The 16,527-nt window shown below is 43.2% G+C and overlaps 1 protein-coding gene across 1 annotated transcript in view; it reads left to right on the forward strand.

Annotated features, from left to right (window-relative positions):
- Positions 1–16,527, forward strand: part of MTMR2 (myotubularin related protein 2) — a 270,640-nt gene that overhangs the window by 133,907 nt on the left and 120,206 nt on the right. The window contains exon 9 of the mRNA XM_086935293.1: positions 12,253–12,438. Coding sequence (XP_086791419.1) covers positions 12,253–12,438 — 186 coding nt within the window. The remainder of the gene's footprint in view (positions 1–12,252; positions 12,439–16,527) is intronic.

Raw genomic sequence — 16,527 nt, forward strand, 5'->3', positions numbered from 1 at the left:
GGTGCCCTGGAAAGATGGAGTCCTGCGACCTATTGTAGACTCGCTCCATCTCAACGGATTCATCACGAAGAAAAAATCAAAATGCTCACCCTAGGCCAAGTCTAATCAGTCCCCAACCCTGGAGAATGGATGGTGTTGTTGGGCTTCCACGATACCTATTTCCACATGTCTGTCGAGCCTGCCCACGGGCACTACCTAAGGTTTGTAGTGGTACAGGAGTACTTTCACTTTGCGGTGCTCACCTTTGATCTCACCAGTGCACCTTGGGTGTTCATGAAAGTGATCGTGGTGGTATCAGTAAACCGTCAGAGGCCAGGGGTGCCAGACTTCCCTTACCTCAATTCTTCTTTTGAAACTATGCACAATTGTCCTCTTCACCTTCGAACTATAAAAACAGCATTCCTCCTTGCAAAAACTTTGGCCAGTGAGTGGACTTTGTTTGTGGTACCATCTTATACAACTTTCTTCCCAGACACATTAGTCCACTGGACAGAAATGGCATTTCTGCCAAAGGTAGTCATGCCATTCGACATAGGAAAATCCCTTATCTTGCTGGCTTTCTGTGCACTGCCTCAAAGGGCCAAGACTGGCCTCTTTGCCTGAACCCTAAAAGGGTGCTTAGTTTCTACATCGACCGAACCGGAGATTACCGACTGGATGACAAACTTGGCTTCTCTAGAAATAAGAAAGGCAAAGCAGTGTAAAAGAGAAGCATCTCACAATGGATTGTGTTATGGATCAAAGCCTGCTACGGGCTGGCCAAGAAACAGATCCCAGAAGGCTTGCGTGCTAACTCCACCACAGCGAAGGCTGTTTCCACTGTGCTGGCCTGGGTGAGCCTGTCATGGAAACATGGGCGTCCCTCCACATATAGCTCTACTGCATGGACAGTCAGGCCCAGTGGGACAGGAACTTTGCCCGATCTGTCTTACTTGAGTTCTTGATCTGAGTCGTTCCACACACTCACCACCAGAGGAGGTACGCTGATTTTGTCTCTACGCGCAAGGTGAGAAATTGGTGGTTAGAAGTCTTTACTTACCTTCAGTAATGCCTTTTCTGGTAGAGACTCCAGCTAACCGCAAATTTCTCTCCTACCCACACTCCTCCCTGTTCTGTGGAATAGACACATACAGTCCATTTGTAAGATGCCAGTCTAACAGTCTGCACACTGCCATATTCTGATTTCAATGGCTCTCCTTCCATGGTGGGTGGTCCCTGATGACAGAATCTTTGCCATTCAGTCACATTCTTAGTGACTTCTCCCCTCTAAATGTTGGCAGTCAGAGTGATCAGGGTGACTCTAATAACCTTTTTTCTCCGGGGGAAAAAGGCATGCATGGTCTGTTGTTGACAGACTGTTCTGCAGCTTTGCTTTGTGTCTGCATCTCTGGCAGAGGGAGCTTCTTTAGTTTATGCAGGTAAGTATTGAAGTTTTGGCACTTAAGCAATTCATTGGGATATCCATGTTCAGTTTGCTGATTTTTCAGGAGATAGCACTGTTCTGGGGGATACTTTCAGGGGACATCAGACATATGCACACACATGGAGTCTTCATTTTGAGTGGTTGCAAAACCTATTAGGGTTTTGGTGTAGGCATCGATTCTTAGGCCATTCATCAGAACACAAACTGCCAATCCTATGGTCAAGATTTCAACTTTTGTGACCCTGTTTAATGTTAACATAAAAAACGTCAGGTGGCATAGGGTCCTTTGTTATGACTTCTGTGTTCCTGTTCATCCCATCTCCCACATTTCAAAGTAAGTCACCCATGATTACCTTTACTAGTTTTCCTCTGAGCAGAGCCAGCCCTTTTGTCTCTAGGCAAAGAAGTATATTGCTCCTCATCAAATTGCTATTTATTGTCATGAGGGAAGAGCCAAGCATAGTAGAATGAATTACTGCTAAAGATTCCTGGTAACACTAAGTAGGATTTTCTAGCTTTCTTTTGATATGTAACATTTAACATTTATGCCATTAGTAACATTAGTCATGTAACAAGTTACTGAGGTCTTGCTTACAAGTTATATAAACCTGTCAGACTTAGCCAATTATGCATCTTGCTTAGGAGTTACATCACACGCACTGAGAAGATGAATCCGAGTCTCTTAGTGCGGAGAGTAAAAATGCCAGCAAAACTTAACCAAAAATGAGAGCACTACTTCAAAAGATGTATTTCCTTACTCATTTAGTGGTAAAAAGTGGACTTAAAGGACCAATACGTCATGACACTTTAATAAACTTGAGTCTCCTGTGCAGGTCGTAGAGTTCTGTTTTTTGCCATTGTAACTTCTACTTCAGCTATCCCCCTCAAATGAAAATGTCACCTGACTACTGCCTCTGGGACTTCGGACTAATTTTCATACACTCTATTTGGACCTTACTACTTTGCTGGATAGCTTGTCCCGATTTAGAGAGTGTCAGGGTCTCTTAAACCCTGTTGGTTGGCTGCCAGCCTACCAGTTCAGTAGAGACTTTGGCCTTAGCTTTCCTGGTGGACAGTCCACCATATTAGGAGATCCCTGCTTGCCCCACAGAGCTAAGGGCCAGATGTACGACCCATTTTTGCATGCGCAAACAGATTTGCGACCCTTTGTGCATGCAAAAACCTAGAGGGCCATGTACAATAGATTTAGGAATTGCGAGTTGCAGTTAGGAAATGGGCTTCCCCTTCCTAATAGCGTCTGCAAATCAATGTACAAAGGTTTTGTGACCGCAATTGTGGTACAAAACACTGGCAAATTACCACCCTCTTCAAGAGGGTGGTAATGCAGTCGCAATTTGGAAGGGGTCCCCAGGGGAAATGGGCTGCATTTAAAAAAATAAAATGCTTTATTTAAAAGCAGTCCCAGACATGGTAGTCTGCTGAGCTCAGCAGGCCACCATAGCTGGGTGGGCCTGTCATTCCCAATGGGCTCGCAAATTGCGAATGGCTCATTAATATTATTGAGCCTCGCAATTTGCGACCCCATTAGTAATCGCAAACAGTGGTCAAAACACTTTTGTATATGCAAAATAGCGCCACGCATATTGCAAGTCGCAAAAGTCTTGCTATTTGTGAGGCGCTAATTTGCACGTCGTACATCTGGCTCCTAGTCTTTAGTGCCCACACGTTTAAAATCCGGGGATTGCTTTATAGCCAAATATTGATGCTGAAAAGAATAATATCTGACCGGGAAACATTTGAACAAGAAAAGATATCACTCTGAGCTCAAGTTAGACAGAATATTAAGTACATTATTTCCTGAGATGCCATTTTGTTATGTATGAAAGAGATATCTTAACAGATACAAATAAGAAACAAAATGCAACGTATCCTTGTTTTTGTATAAACTGCAACAGTTGTGATTAAGGGACCTAAAATACAACATCTTGGCCTTGAAGAGGTACTTAAATTCCTGGACCTTGGTTGCCTGCTCCTGGATCTTGGTTTCCTGCTTCTGTACCAATCCTCTGTCTGGGTGTCTGGCACCGCCTTCTCCCAGGGGTTTTCTCACCAACTCCTCCACAGCCCGCAGTAGAGTACCCTCCTTGCAGCACTCCCCAGGTCCCTTGGCTTTAGCCATCCTGCAGGGCCTTTGTGTGTGAGCAGCAGAGTCAGTTGCCACCCTCTTGATGGGTGTCACTCATCTGCAGTTTCAGTCCACAAAAGATTCAGGGCAAGCAGATTCATCCCTCTACTGTTCCTCAGGGCTTGAAGGGGGCCGGCACCTCTGGTCCTGGAAAAGCACTTCCAGTCCCTGAGTGCCAGTTAGAATAATATTCCTTCAGTGCATCCTTGCAGTGGAGTCAGGTTGCATCCCCTCCCAGGTAGACATTTCTCCCACATCGCTACTTCCAAGTCCAGTGAGTTCTCAACTGTCTCTCCCGTATGCAGAAATGTTCAAGTGGGGGTGGAAAGTTCTGGAAGGCTGGCACCTCTGCTCATTCATTGGGTGCCACATCATCACTCCACCCCTGCCCCAAGCCCTCTTGCACAGCATTCTGGGACATTTAAACATGGCAGATTGAAAGTCTATGTAAAGACTTCCGTGAGAACTTCATTCCCGCCCGTAGCTGACCCAGCTGCCTGCTCCTTTCTCATCAAAACGTAAACAGGATGCCCCTCCTGTATTCAGCTCCAGAGGTATAGCTTTCTTCCTCTGTTTCTGTTGGTATGGGCTTGCCCAGGCCAAGTGCAATGTGAAGAGTTATTTAGCGCATGCAGATTTCCTCCCCACTCCTTCCTTCCCCAGGAACTAGGCCAACCACTTGCAAAATACCCTACTGTGTCTTTATGATCTGATCCAGAAAAACATAACAATCCCTCAAGTGCCATAAGCAGTGCATTTGTCACAAAAGTGTTTTTGTATTTGCACTTGGGGTACATTTGTAGTCTAGGATTGATGCCTGACAGGTATCTTTAGGCCTACGTAGGGTGAAACTATGCTATGGCGCAGATTTTCGCTATAGTGAATAATCAATAAAGCACACAGTCTTTTCAGTAATCATTACAGATATACGCTATGGTTGCCCACTCGCAATATAAGACCTACACTGGGAAAGTACTAAAGGGTCCCTTCTGCGACATTCTAACTGTATGCAGATACTGTGATGAGCTAGATGGTAGTCTCACATGGTCAGCCCACACGTGTATGCAAAAGCATGCACTCACATGTTTGTGGGTAACCACCACAGACTGCACAGGAGCTGACCTTACCTTAAAAGGCGGACACTGGTGGTTAGCATTCCTTAGAATTTATAGTGAGTAAGAGTCAGTTGGTGAGATTCACTCACAGTAAAAGTCCAAAACCAGGTACACGAGAAGCAAAAAATCCAGGGGGATTAAATGGGTGTAACCCGTTTGTTATAGTCACTTTTGTAGGGCACAGAGTTAAAGGTGGAGAATACTGAGAGTAAGCTCTCTTACAGAGTAAATCAAAAGTCTGTGGCCCTGTCACCAAGCAGGAAGGCATATCTTTTTGTGTTACTCATTTGTGGAAGCAAAAAGGCCTATACCACTCAGTCCAAAAGTGTTATTATTTCTGAAAATGAAGTTCTTAATAAAGATAATCTCCACCAAACGACTTCTAATGCTACAGTTGAACCTGCGAAAGAGTCCTCCATCGAGGATGCAGAGATAACATTTAGCCCGCATTCTGTACATTTATTGAACAGCAATTTCCCTGATTCATTCAAATCACATTTTCTGTTAAACGTCTTGGTTATGGCTCCTCAATTTTTGTCTAACACAATGGTGATTCTTTTTTTAAAATATATTTTTATTTGCATTTTTTCATAACACAACATAGCAATCATGTAATTTACTGTACACATATTCAGATTCCCCCCCCCCCAGAGTTGTACATTTCTGTCAAAGTTCGTTTCAAATCGAGGCAACACCAATAACTGCATCGTGCCCTCTCCCCATAGCATCCTAGGCAAGTCTCTCCGTGTATGCTCAGGGAACTGTGCGATTTGGTACAAAAAACATCCCTCAAAGCCCCCCATCCAAACCATGATAGTGTCTCCACTTGGACCAGACCCTACGGAACTTCTTCGGGCACCCCCTAGCCTTGTAAGTCACTCTCTCGGCGGCCATGTACATGTCCAGCCCTCTCCTCCATTCCTCTAGTTCCGGCATGTCTGGGGACCCCCAGTGTTTTGCTATGTCTCTTTTTGCCACCACTAGAGCCAACACTAAGAAGGTTAGCAGAGGTCTAGTGAGGTCAACGTCGTTAGTCATACCCAGCAGGGCCAGTCTGGGTTCCGGCTGGAGAGGGATCCCCACCACCTCACTCAACTCCATAAAAATGAGTGTCCAGTAGTGGTGAATCCAGGCGCATGTCCACATTAGGTGGTAAAAGTCTCCGTCCTCTAGCTTACATCTAAGGCATCTCTTGTCACAGTTTTCCCCATCCTATAGAGTCGTACCCTGTCGTAGTAAGTTCTGTGGAGCACATTAAATTGGATGAGGCGCAGTCTGGACTTAATGGCAACATCCCTGGGGTGCATTAAGACTATATCCCAGTCTAGATCGTCCATGACTCCCACCTCACACAATGGTGATTCTGGGTCCAATTATTAATAATAAGGTTATATGATGGAGATTGATACCAAAATGATAAGACTAAATATTTTGATTATGTGAGTGTAAGCCAAAGTGCAAAAGTCAAATGACAGTTGCATCTGCTCCCTGATTTTATGGTTTAAAAAATGTTATTGAAATTTTCAATACAAAACTGAACGTCTACAGCCTGTTGTTGAAATATAATCAGGAAGTGCACTCCAATCAGGGTCCAACTTATTGAGTTTTCTCCCAGTGTGTCCCTTTTCAGTTTCTCAGGTCCCTCCCAAAATATGCTCCTTTTCAACTTCCCCTGTGACCATCCCCCTAACCATGCACCCAAGACTTGGCATGTGTACTGTTCTACTTGTCACTTAGGGTCACTGTGCTTCAGAATACAGTACACGGTGTGTATTTATTGGTATGAGCTGGGAATCATATGGGCTAATAATCTTAAGAGCTCACAGATACCTCAGGCACATTAGCTCTCATCATAGTGCTGATGGATATTTAAATAAAGGCTCCCAAATACTATCAGAGATTACCTTCAATTTGGCTGGACATAGGAGAGCATACTTCATTCACAACTCGCATAGGCAACGTTTGACTCTGAGGAACGATGTGCTCCGTCTTTGGACCATCAGGATGTAATCTGGGAGTATGACAGTCCTGTGGTTATCTTTGAGAAGCAGCTCCGATTGCTGCATATTTTTAAGAATGGCAGCAAGGTCCTTGAAATGTAGTAGTTTCACTCCAAAAGGGTGGGGAGGCGTGCCAGCCGGGGGACACCAGGCCGGCAATCTATGGGCTTATTCCGTGTAAAAGAATGGAGTGAGGGCGTTAGCGGGACCAAATCCTTGAACCAGGTCTCCAAAGAGTCAACCATACTTGTGCCCTCCGGCATACCCAACATTCTAATATTGCTACACCAGGCTCAAGTCGTGGCATCTTCTGTGCAGTTCTCAAGAAATCCCACTCACTCCTTGATAGGATAGCCAGAAGCTATTTCTGAAGGCCTCACGTGTTAGGTTGCAGTTCCACGATCGCCCTTTCGGAAAGCGTGACCCTCTTGAAGAGCTTGCACTGGTCGTCTTGCAATAGATTGATGTCCACAGAGACGGCGTCCACCTTCACTTCCAGGTGGCCCCTAGATGCCTCAGTCTCCTGCAGGATAGCATTGACTTTGTCTGGGCCTCTGGGTGGGACGGCATGACTCCAGGTTATTGCTGCTTGGTGAGGCATTTTATTTTTATGGGATTAATCTGTTTTTCTTATTTCTTACTGAGGCCTTACACATTGGTCAAGAAGAACTAGAAATAGAGTTGCAACAGTTAGTAGACTTTTTAAAATATGTGCTACATTTGGCCAGAATGCTGTTAGAATTGCTGTATAAATATGTTCAAGTTGGGTAAGAAGTAGCACTATGATGACAGCTTCTGAAGAAGTACTAGCATTGGAAACAGTCCTTTGCCAATGATATTTAAGCAACAGGAAGAGCTGCCCTTAAGTGATGGAACTTTTTCTATGGCTAATACTGATAAAGTAGTCTGCAATGGTACATTTACTATGGCATGTAGTTTACTTTATCCATGCTGCCAATGCTTTGGTATTTGGATGTTCTTTAACTATAGTAAATTAGTTGAAAAATGTTCTACATCTAAATAATTTGTGGCATATGCATTAAGCATGTTTGCCTTTGCAAATGGGCCAGAGCCCCAAGTTCATTAACAACCTGTTTTCTAGGTATACTCCCTCCCGTTATCTCCGCTCAAAGCATCTCCAGTTATTAACTATTCTTGCTTTCAAATGAAAACGGCAAGTAGGTTGTCGATTCTCATATCTGGCCCCATGACTGTGGCACTCATTCCCCCTAGAGATCCAGTATTGCACAGAACTATTGAAATTTAGAAAGTTGCTCAAAACATGGCTATTTGAGCAAGCACATGACTAATACTCTCCCCCTGGTTCTCACGGGTCCCAGAGAAGCACCATGAAACCTCCTGGTGTATGTTACAAGTTCCTTATAACATTAATATAACATAACATATACTCAACCAAACGCAGCCTCTCAACGGCCTTGAAGGCAAGAAGAAGAGGGAACAACAATCTGCAAATGCAAACAATACCAGTTCTTCATGCAGAGCATAGAAAGGAAATCTGGCAGATACAATCTAAGAATAAGACAGAATGGCTGAAAATCTTTACCCTCTTTAAAGAAAGGGGACATATTCAACTTTGGAAATACATTAACCAACACAGTAACACTGGTCAGACAAAAGGGAATGGAGTGGCAGCCGTTGAGTGGGTCAAACACGCAAAACAGTTATACTTTAACCATCAGAACACATCATATACCAATCCTCAACAATCTCCCCCAGCAACACGTCAGGTCCTCAAAATACCTAACGTTACGGAGGCCGAGGTAATCCACCTAATCAAAAAAAGAGGACAGATGGTGCCCCAGGACTCCACATCAGTGTTTAGAGCCTCACATGCATACTGGGCAGACCCGCTTACACCACTCTTCAAGCATGCCTATGCTACCCTAACAATTCCATCGTCATGGAAAGGTTCCATTCTCTTACCCATTTACAAAAAAAAGGGAACTGCACGAAACCAGAAAACTACTGCATTATAGCTTTATTAGAACTTAGACGCAAAAGTGTATGCTGGAATCCTATTGAAAGAACTAGAATCCTGGGCAAAAGACAATAACATCCTTCCCCTCTTTCAAACTGATTTTAGGCCCGGAAGCTCCACCATGGATAATATCTTAGTATTGGGTCATTTGTCACACCGAGCTACACAGCCAGCGCAATCACTTCTTTTTTGCTGTTTTGTGGACTACAGCACAGCATTTGACCGGGTTGATCGATGGAAAAACTAGACTCCTGGGGAATTCCCAAACAGCTGCTAAAGGCAAAAACAGCATTACATCAGGGGACCTGGGTCTCCATAAAGACCAGCCTAACCACTATAACAGCCAAAGTGCCAATCAACAACGGCCTGACACAAGGCTGTGTTGCCACCCTTCTTTTTAATCTTTACACTGCAGACCTGGGGAAACCCATTGGAAGGTGTATGTTTATTAACACCAAGACTGGGGAAAGTGCAGCTCTAAATCCTTCAGTATGCCAATGACATTGTAATAATGGATCACACGTGGACAGGTCTACAGAAAACCCTAAATGCTCTCTACAGGTATAACCAAAAGAACAGGAGAAGCCCAAGATAGTCATCTTTGGGAAGTACCAGCAAAAGAAAATAGCTCAATGGCGCCTAGGTGACCTGCAAATCAAAACATGCATGAGCTACAACTACCTTGTCATCAGTCTATCAAAAGTGGCAAAACCAGTGGCCCACCTAAAACACCTAAGAAGCAAGGGACGCTGCATTATTTGCAGTCAGAAACGCCTAAATCAGCGACTACACGGTCCAACTGCAGAACCCACTCTGAAGGTTCTGAGAGCAAAACTTGTCCCCTCTCTTAATTACAGCCACCTTTTATTTCCCGGCACACTCAACAAGTTCCTCATGAACCTCCAAATCTCCGCTTACAAGAAGGTGCTAACTCTCCCCCGACAGGCCAGGAGAGCCAGAGTCAGACTGGAGCTGGGACACGCCCACCCGGATATCATTTGCTCAGGGGATATAATAAAGTACTACATTAGTACCTCACCTGCCTCAGCACCCTCACTGAAAGCTCAAATTAAAACAATCTTTAAAGAGGCCGGTTCCTTTAGGCAGGTACAGATGGCAGCTACTACAAGTCTATTCGAAATAGAAATTCAAAATTTACTTAACCAGGATATCCCGGTCATAGTCATGAAAAAGACAGTGAAGGCGCAGGTTAAGAAAATATCATTTGAAAGGGACCTGGAAAGTTTACACTGCCAACCCAATCTTTCTACACCGGATGCCTCTTGTATCCTGGGAAAACCTCAGCCTCACTTTGATCAAGTTTTGACAGTCCAGGCCAGGAGAAGAATCACTTACATGAGACTTCTCGCACTGCACATTGCGGACTTCAATCCATCCTGGGCTCGGGAGGATAACTCAACCGCTTGTCGCCTATGTAGCTATCAATGTCAATCTTGGCTTCACCTGCTATGCTGCTGCCCAAAGATGGCAAGAGAGCGGCATCGCCTTGTATTCCCAATTTGCAGGTCTCATGGCCTTAGGCACTGTAGAGAAGTCTCAGACATGTACTTCTCTTGCCAACAAAGCACAAACTGTGGGCCGACTAGGGAAATTTATAGATGCAATTCGGGCTTCACTGACACATACCATTAAAGCCACAAGCTGCAATTAGTTGAATACTAAGCCTGAGTGACAATGACCAAATAGCTTATAAAGCGATAGAACAGTCCAGTGCCCACACTATAATCAGAGTCCGGCCTCGGATTTCTCCCAACACAAATCCCAGGCACACAAGGGAACACAATTGATCAAAACTAGAGGATTAAACATGCATGCCAGACAAGTCAACCCTTTACCCTGCACTGAAACAAGGAAGATAATGTTTTAAATGTTTAGTCATAACTAATGCTGGGACAGCTGACATAAAGGTTTTAATTAAGCACTGTAAATGAAAATTAATTTATTGGGCAATGGACCCACCTAAAGGACGTGCCAATTTTGTTCCCCAGATGTAGGTGTCATCCTTACGCACTAGCTGTTTAGTTTTAGCTCAGACTTTTGCTTTTACGATTTTATAGATTTTAGCTAACCAAGGGCCATATGTAGGTAATCACTATTTACCGATTTTTAAATACCGAATTTTACCGATTCGGTATTTGAAAATCGGTAAATAGTATGTAGGTAATAATTCAGTACATTTTACCGAATCGGTAATATTCGGTATTACCGAATCGGTATTTACCGATTCCGTAATTCCCATTCATTCCTATGGGCCTGGAGGCCAATAGGAATAAATGGGAACACATCCCTTGGGAACACATCCAAGGGTGACAGAGTGTCACATTGACACCCTGTTGCACCCCTGAATCGTGCATGTGTACACATGTGGCACGCATACATGCCCTAAAGGCATGCATGTCTGCCACATGGCACATTTAAAAAAGCACAAAATTGCTTTTTTAAAGGTTTTCGATATTTACCACCAACTTGTAGTTGGTGGTAAATAACAAATCCTTAAATGAGAAATGCACTCACTTGAGTGCTCCCTACATTGGATACAAGGATTCGGTAATTTACCGATTCCTTAAATTACCGAATCGGTAAATTACTGAATCCTTATATCCTGCCACCTACATCTCAAATCCGGAATACCGGTCGGTAACGGTGAAATTTACCGAATTTCACCGTAACCGACCGGTAATACCCCACCTACATATGGCCCCTAGTTACCCCAGATGGAATATGCATGACGGTTATGACTTCAAAACTTTTTTCTTTCCTTCACCCCTCATGGAAAATGAAGTATATTGTAATGATTTTAATACATTGAACAATAAAAGGTTCATACACATGCCTTCGCAAACGGGCCGATTTGCAAAAAATGCTTTTCAGATGCTGCAAACCCTATTTTGTGATTCGGTAACCTGTTAGCGAATCGTAAAATGGGTTTGCGATTTGCTATTAGGAATGGTCGTGTTTAGAGCGTCCCTACCTAATACCGAATCGCATCGGTATGTAGGAATGTTTTGTGACCGAAATGCGCTCGCAAAATATTTGCATTTTACCACCTACTTTACGTAGGTGGTAACTCATTTTTGTAAATGTTTGTTACAGCGTTTTATAAGAGCAGGCCACTGGCCACTCTTAAAAAATGGAAAAGGAAACTTTTCATTTTACTTTTTATAAAGCATCTTGTTTTCCTTTAAAGAAAACGGACTGCTTTACAAAAAAATAGATTGCTTTATTTAAAAGCAATCTCAGACATGGTGGTCAGCTGGCCACAATTCCCGTGATTTTGCGATTCCTAGGAATTGCGACCTACCTCATTAATATTAAAGAGGTAGAGCGATTTGCGAACCCTTAGGAATCGCTATCTGAAACTCTTTGAGTTTCATGCATTGTAAATTGCGATTACCTAATTGCAATTCTCAGTAATTCGCAATTAGGTATTCACAATTTACAATCTTAATGGATATTGCCCTTAGTTGTGATAACTGGAAACAGAAAATTATGGTATTGAATGAAAATTGATTTATTGGTTTACCATATTTTAATATGTTTTTTTCAAGGCTAGAGGAGGAGGTTATGAAAGTGAAGATGCTTACCAGAATGCTGAATTGGTGTTTCTGGATATCCAAAATATTAATGTTATGAGGGAATCATTAAGAAAACTGAAGGAAATAGTATACCCTAGTATTCAGGAAGTTCATTGGCTGTCTAATTTGGAATCAACTCACTGGCTGGAGCATATTAAGGTAATAATTGAATATTACAAAACAATCTTGATATTTCATGCTAGGTAATTTCTCTTCTGTCTTTCACCCCTTACCCAACTGTACCATTGTTCATAATTTTTGAGTTTTCCCTTTACTCATACATTCTGCACATTCTATACAATGATATGACCCATCCGTCATCCATAGGGATAACGTCAGTCACGCATGCAGTGATACTCAAGTTTGCATGTGATCCATTGTCTAAAAACAGCAAATAAATGTTTTTGCATCCACTGCTCTCAGTTCAAATGCTAACTTGTCAGTGTGGAGTAGAATGTCTCAAACAAAGCCAGCAAACCCATCTTTATGATTTTTTTAATAAATCATATGTATGAATACAAAAATTGATGATCAAAAGATGGGAACCTCACTCACCACAGTCAAGGGACAGAGTATCATGTTATACAATACATGCTAATAACTTCCATGTTTCACTTAATCTTACACTTGGTAAGAAACATTAACTTAATCTTTTGCTTACCCTTTTATAACTTAATATTAATCAAATTTTAACTCTATCTAACTGGTTCTCCTGTATTGGATCTTTCATAGACTCGTATGCTTGAATAATTCTCTGTCATCCGTCTTGGAGCACTCAGTCGCCAGCGTTATCCGTAACAGTGTATGATTACTCTCAATAACATTGAAAAGCAGTAGACTACATACACCCAGTTCACCTCAGTGGGTCTTGCTAGTCAGGTCCCAGAAACCAAAGCTCTTTCCCTGACAGAGGATTCCAACTGATATGTTCTACTGCATATTCAGTGCCAGGAAATCCAATGGAGCCCTGTCTTCATTTGACTTTTCTCAAGAGTTTTCAAACTTCGACCCTAACAACTTACCACTGACAGTGTTCTGTCCCATTTTCTAATGTGAAGCTGATGCATAACTGTGTATCAGTCCCAGGATGCAACCGCCGCCTGATTAGATGAAAAAATCACTGTACATAAAAAATTGTCTATTTTGCACCATTTTAATGGGTTAGTATTCTTTTTCTCGTTTGGTATGTAGACATGGTGATTTCGATTTTCAAATGCCTGTACTATGCAAATTCAGCGCTTTTCTACAGCATGTCAAAATTCCAATTTCTAATGACATGAAGTTTTTAACCCAATACATTTCAGGCTTAATGTCTTTCTTCAGGGATAACTGTGGTATTAGAAAAAAACAGCAACACATCAGAATCACTTTAAGTGCCCAATTGTCAATAGTTATTGCTACAAGGTGCCTCGTGCCTGTTAAAACGCACAAAAATAAAACCTAAAAACCTGTGCCTCTTGCCTTTACCTGATTATCACACAAAATGTGCCTTCGTGATAGCCTGTGAATAAAATGACTGAACATGAAAAGTGAAAATGGAATGAAAAGTGAACACATGCCATGACTCCAATGTAAACTCTATAGCAAGCACATTCAAAAAGCATGAGTTTTACTTCTTATAACGCTTACTACCTCCGACGTCCAAACCTATTGCACAGAGAAGCTGCTTAATGCGTCATCCCTGTTTAAACAAATAAGTGTGTCAACAGCTTGGTTAAAACAACCCTTGATGACTACATGGCATCCAAAACGCCTCCGTCCGACTGATCATCAACGTCGCCTGCCGCAGCCACATCACCCCCCCACCTGAGAGACCTACACTGGCTCCCCGTCGACAAGAGGATCACCTTCAAGCTCCTCACCCATGCACACAAAGCACTCCACAACGCCGGACCAGCCTACCTGAACAGCAGACTCAGATTCTACACCCCCACCCACCAGCTCCTCTCCGACAGCCTCGCCCTCGCCACTGTACCCCGCATCCAATGAACGACCTCCGGCGGCAGATCCCCCCATAGCGCCTTGAGACCCTCACGGGTAAGTAGCGCGCTTTACAAGTACTCTGATTGATTGATTGATTGATTGATAACAGTGAACGTTGCTCCCATTTAAAACCATGTGGTACTTAACCGCATGCGAGCATGGAAATGAAGGAAATATGTGCAAATGGCCTAGTTACATCATGAGAAAAAACGTGACTTAGAATAGATGTATTTGTAAATTCTGCTAAAGTGACTGAATATTAATTAATACACAAGTTATGACTCCAGCGCCAAGAAACCTAATGGTGTTAGCGCGCTCAATAAATTAATTTAACATAACATAACATAACATAAGGAACAAGAGCATTACCAATTCAAAACCATAAACCCTAGGGTTATCAGCAATTGTGCAATGGCTTTCTCAAAGGTTCAAAGATAACTCACAGGGATGGACAGAAGAGTGAACAACATGAAAGACAATCTGTAACCCTCACTCCAGTTATATTCAAAGTTAATCCAATAGTTATTAATTTTTGGGGTGCTATCCTGGTGAGCTCTCCTGCCTCCTCGTACCCAGCACCCAAAGATCACACTGGTCTTGTGATAAACGTTGTGAAATTATTATTTGTTAAATCCTGGACTCTTTACAACGCATCATTTAAAATTATCTTTGAACCTTTGAGAAAGCCATCACACAATTGCTGAGAACCCAAGGGGTTACGGTTTTGAATTGTTAATGCTCATGTTCCTCATGTGAACATGGGATTCACAACCTGTGTATTAACCCCTTCCCTGCTCATGACGAGCTCAACTCGTCATGCAGTACACTGCTCATGTGCTCATGACGAGCTGAGCTAGTCATGAACAATGGGAAATAAGGAGGACCAGCACAGGAGGAAAATCTCCCTAGCAGCAATAAGGTTATTAATTAATATTTAGTCACTTTAGTCTGATTTACAAAAACATTTATTGTTATTCACATTTTTTACTCATGATGTAATTAGGCCACTTTCACATATTTCTTATTCTCATGAAAGATGTAATATGTGAGGTCATAAGGAGCGCATTGCGGGGAGTGAGTTATAATTAGCTCAGGTAACAATAACTGCTGAATTTCACTGGTTTTGTACGACTGAAATCTGAGCCTAAGTATAATGTCACTGTAACCCTTATTTTTTTCAGTGAATTTCTAGGGATTTATTAGAAATTCTATTTCCTAACTATAACATCCCTGTAACCTTTATTTTTTTTAAGTGAATTGCTATGGTTTTTTTAACTAGTTATCGCTTTTGCAGAGTGGTGGAGAAAGGAGCAGTGGCCTTTGAAGAACTCTCAGCAATCCCACTGTGTGGGACTTACTGGAGGTAACAGTAGGGCTTGTTGGCTCCCAGGGACCCTCTGCAGCTAAGGGGACTTCATTCCCCAACTAGCAGTGCGCCAGCAGGCGTGTTTGCAGAGTGGTGGAGAAAGAGGGCGGGGCCTCTGGCGACTTGCCTTTAAAAAAAATGTTTTTCATTTATGCGGGTGGGGGGGCCGTGTGGGCCCCCTTCTTTGGGCCAATTTCAGCCCCAGGGACCCCATCCTCCAGGGCCAGTCCTATTAGAATGGCGAGGGGGGGCCGATTTCAGCCCCTGGGACCCCATCCCCTAGGACCGAGCCTCCAGTGATGATTGCTGACGAGCTCCAGTAAGTCCTGAGCACCTCCATCACCTCAGCCTCCTTACCTGAAGACTGGAAACATGCTGAAGTGAGACCCCTCTTGAAGAAACCATCTGCCGATGGTTCTCGAGAAGGCAATCAACCAGCAAATCACCGGACTCCTGGAACACAATAACCTTCTGGACCCCTCCCAATCCTGATTCCGAGCTAACCACAGCACCAAGACAACCCTGATTGCAGCCACCAATGACATCAGGGTCCTTCTGGACCGCAGTGAAACTGCAGCCCTCTTTCTCTTGGACCTTTCAGCTGCCTTTGACCCAGTGTCCCATCACATTTTGGTCAACAGACTCCACCGCATCAGAATTCAGGGGCATGGCCTCTGCCTCATTCCTCACCGGAAGAACCCAGAGAATCAGTCTCCCACCATTCATCTCAGAACCCAAGAAGATCATATGTGGCATCCCTCAAGGATCATCCCTAAGCCCCACCCTCTTCAACACGTATATGACCTCCCTGGCCAACACCTTCAGATCGCACAGGTTCAACATCATCTATTACGCTAATGACAACCAGCTCATCGCCTCACTGATAAAAGACCGCTCCA

This window comes from Lissotriton vulgaris, chromosome 8 (genome assembly GCF_964263255.1).
Source record: "Lissotriton vulgaris chromosome 8, aLisVul1.2, whole genome shotgun sequence".
Classification (NCBI taxonomy): Eukaryota; Metazoa; Chordata; class Amphibia; order Caudata; family Salamandridae; genus Lissotriton; species Lissotriton vulgaris.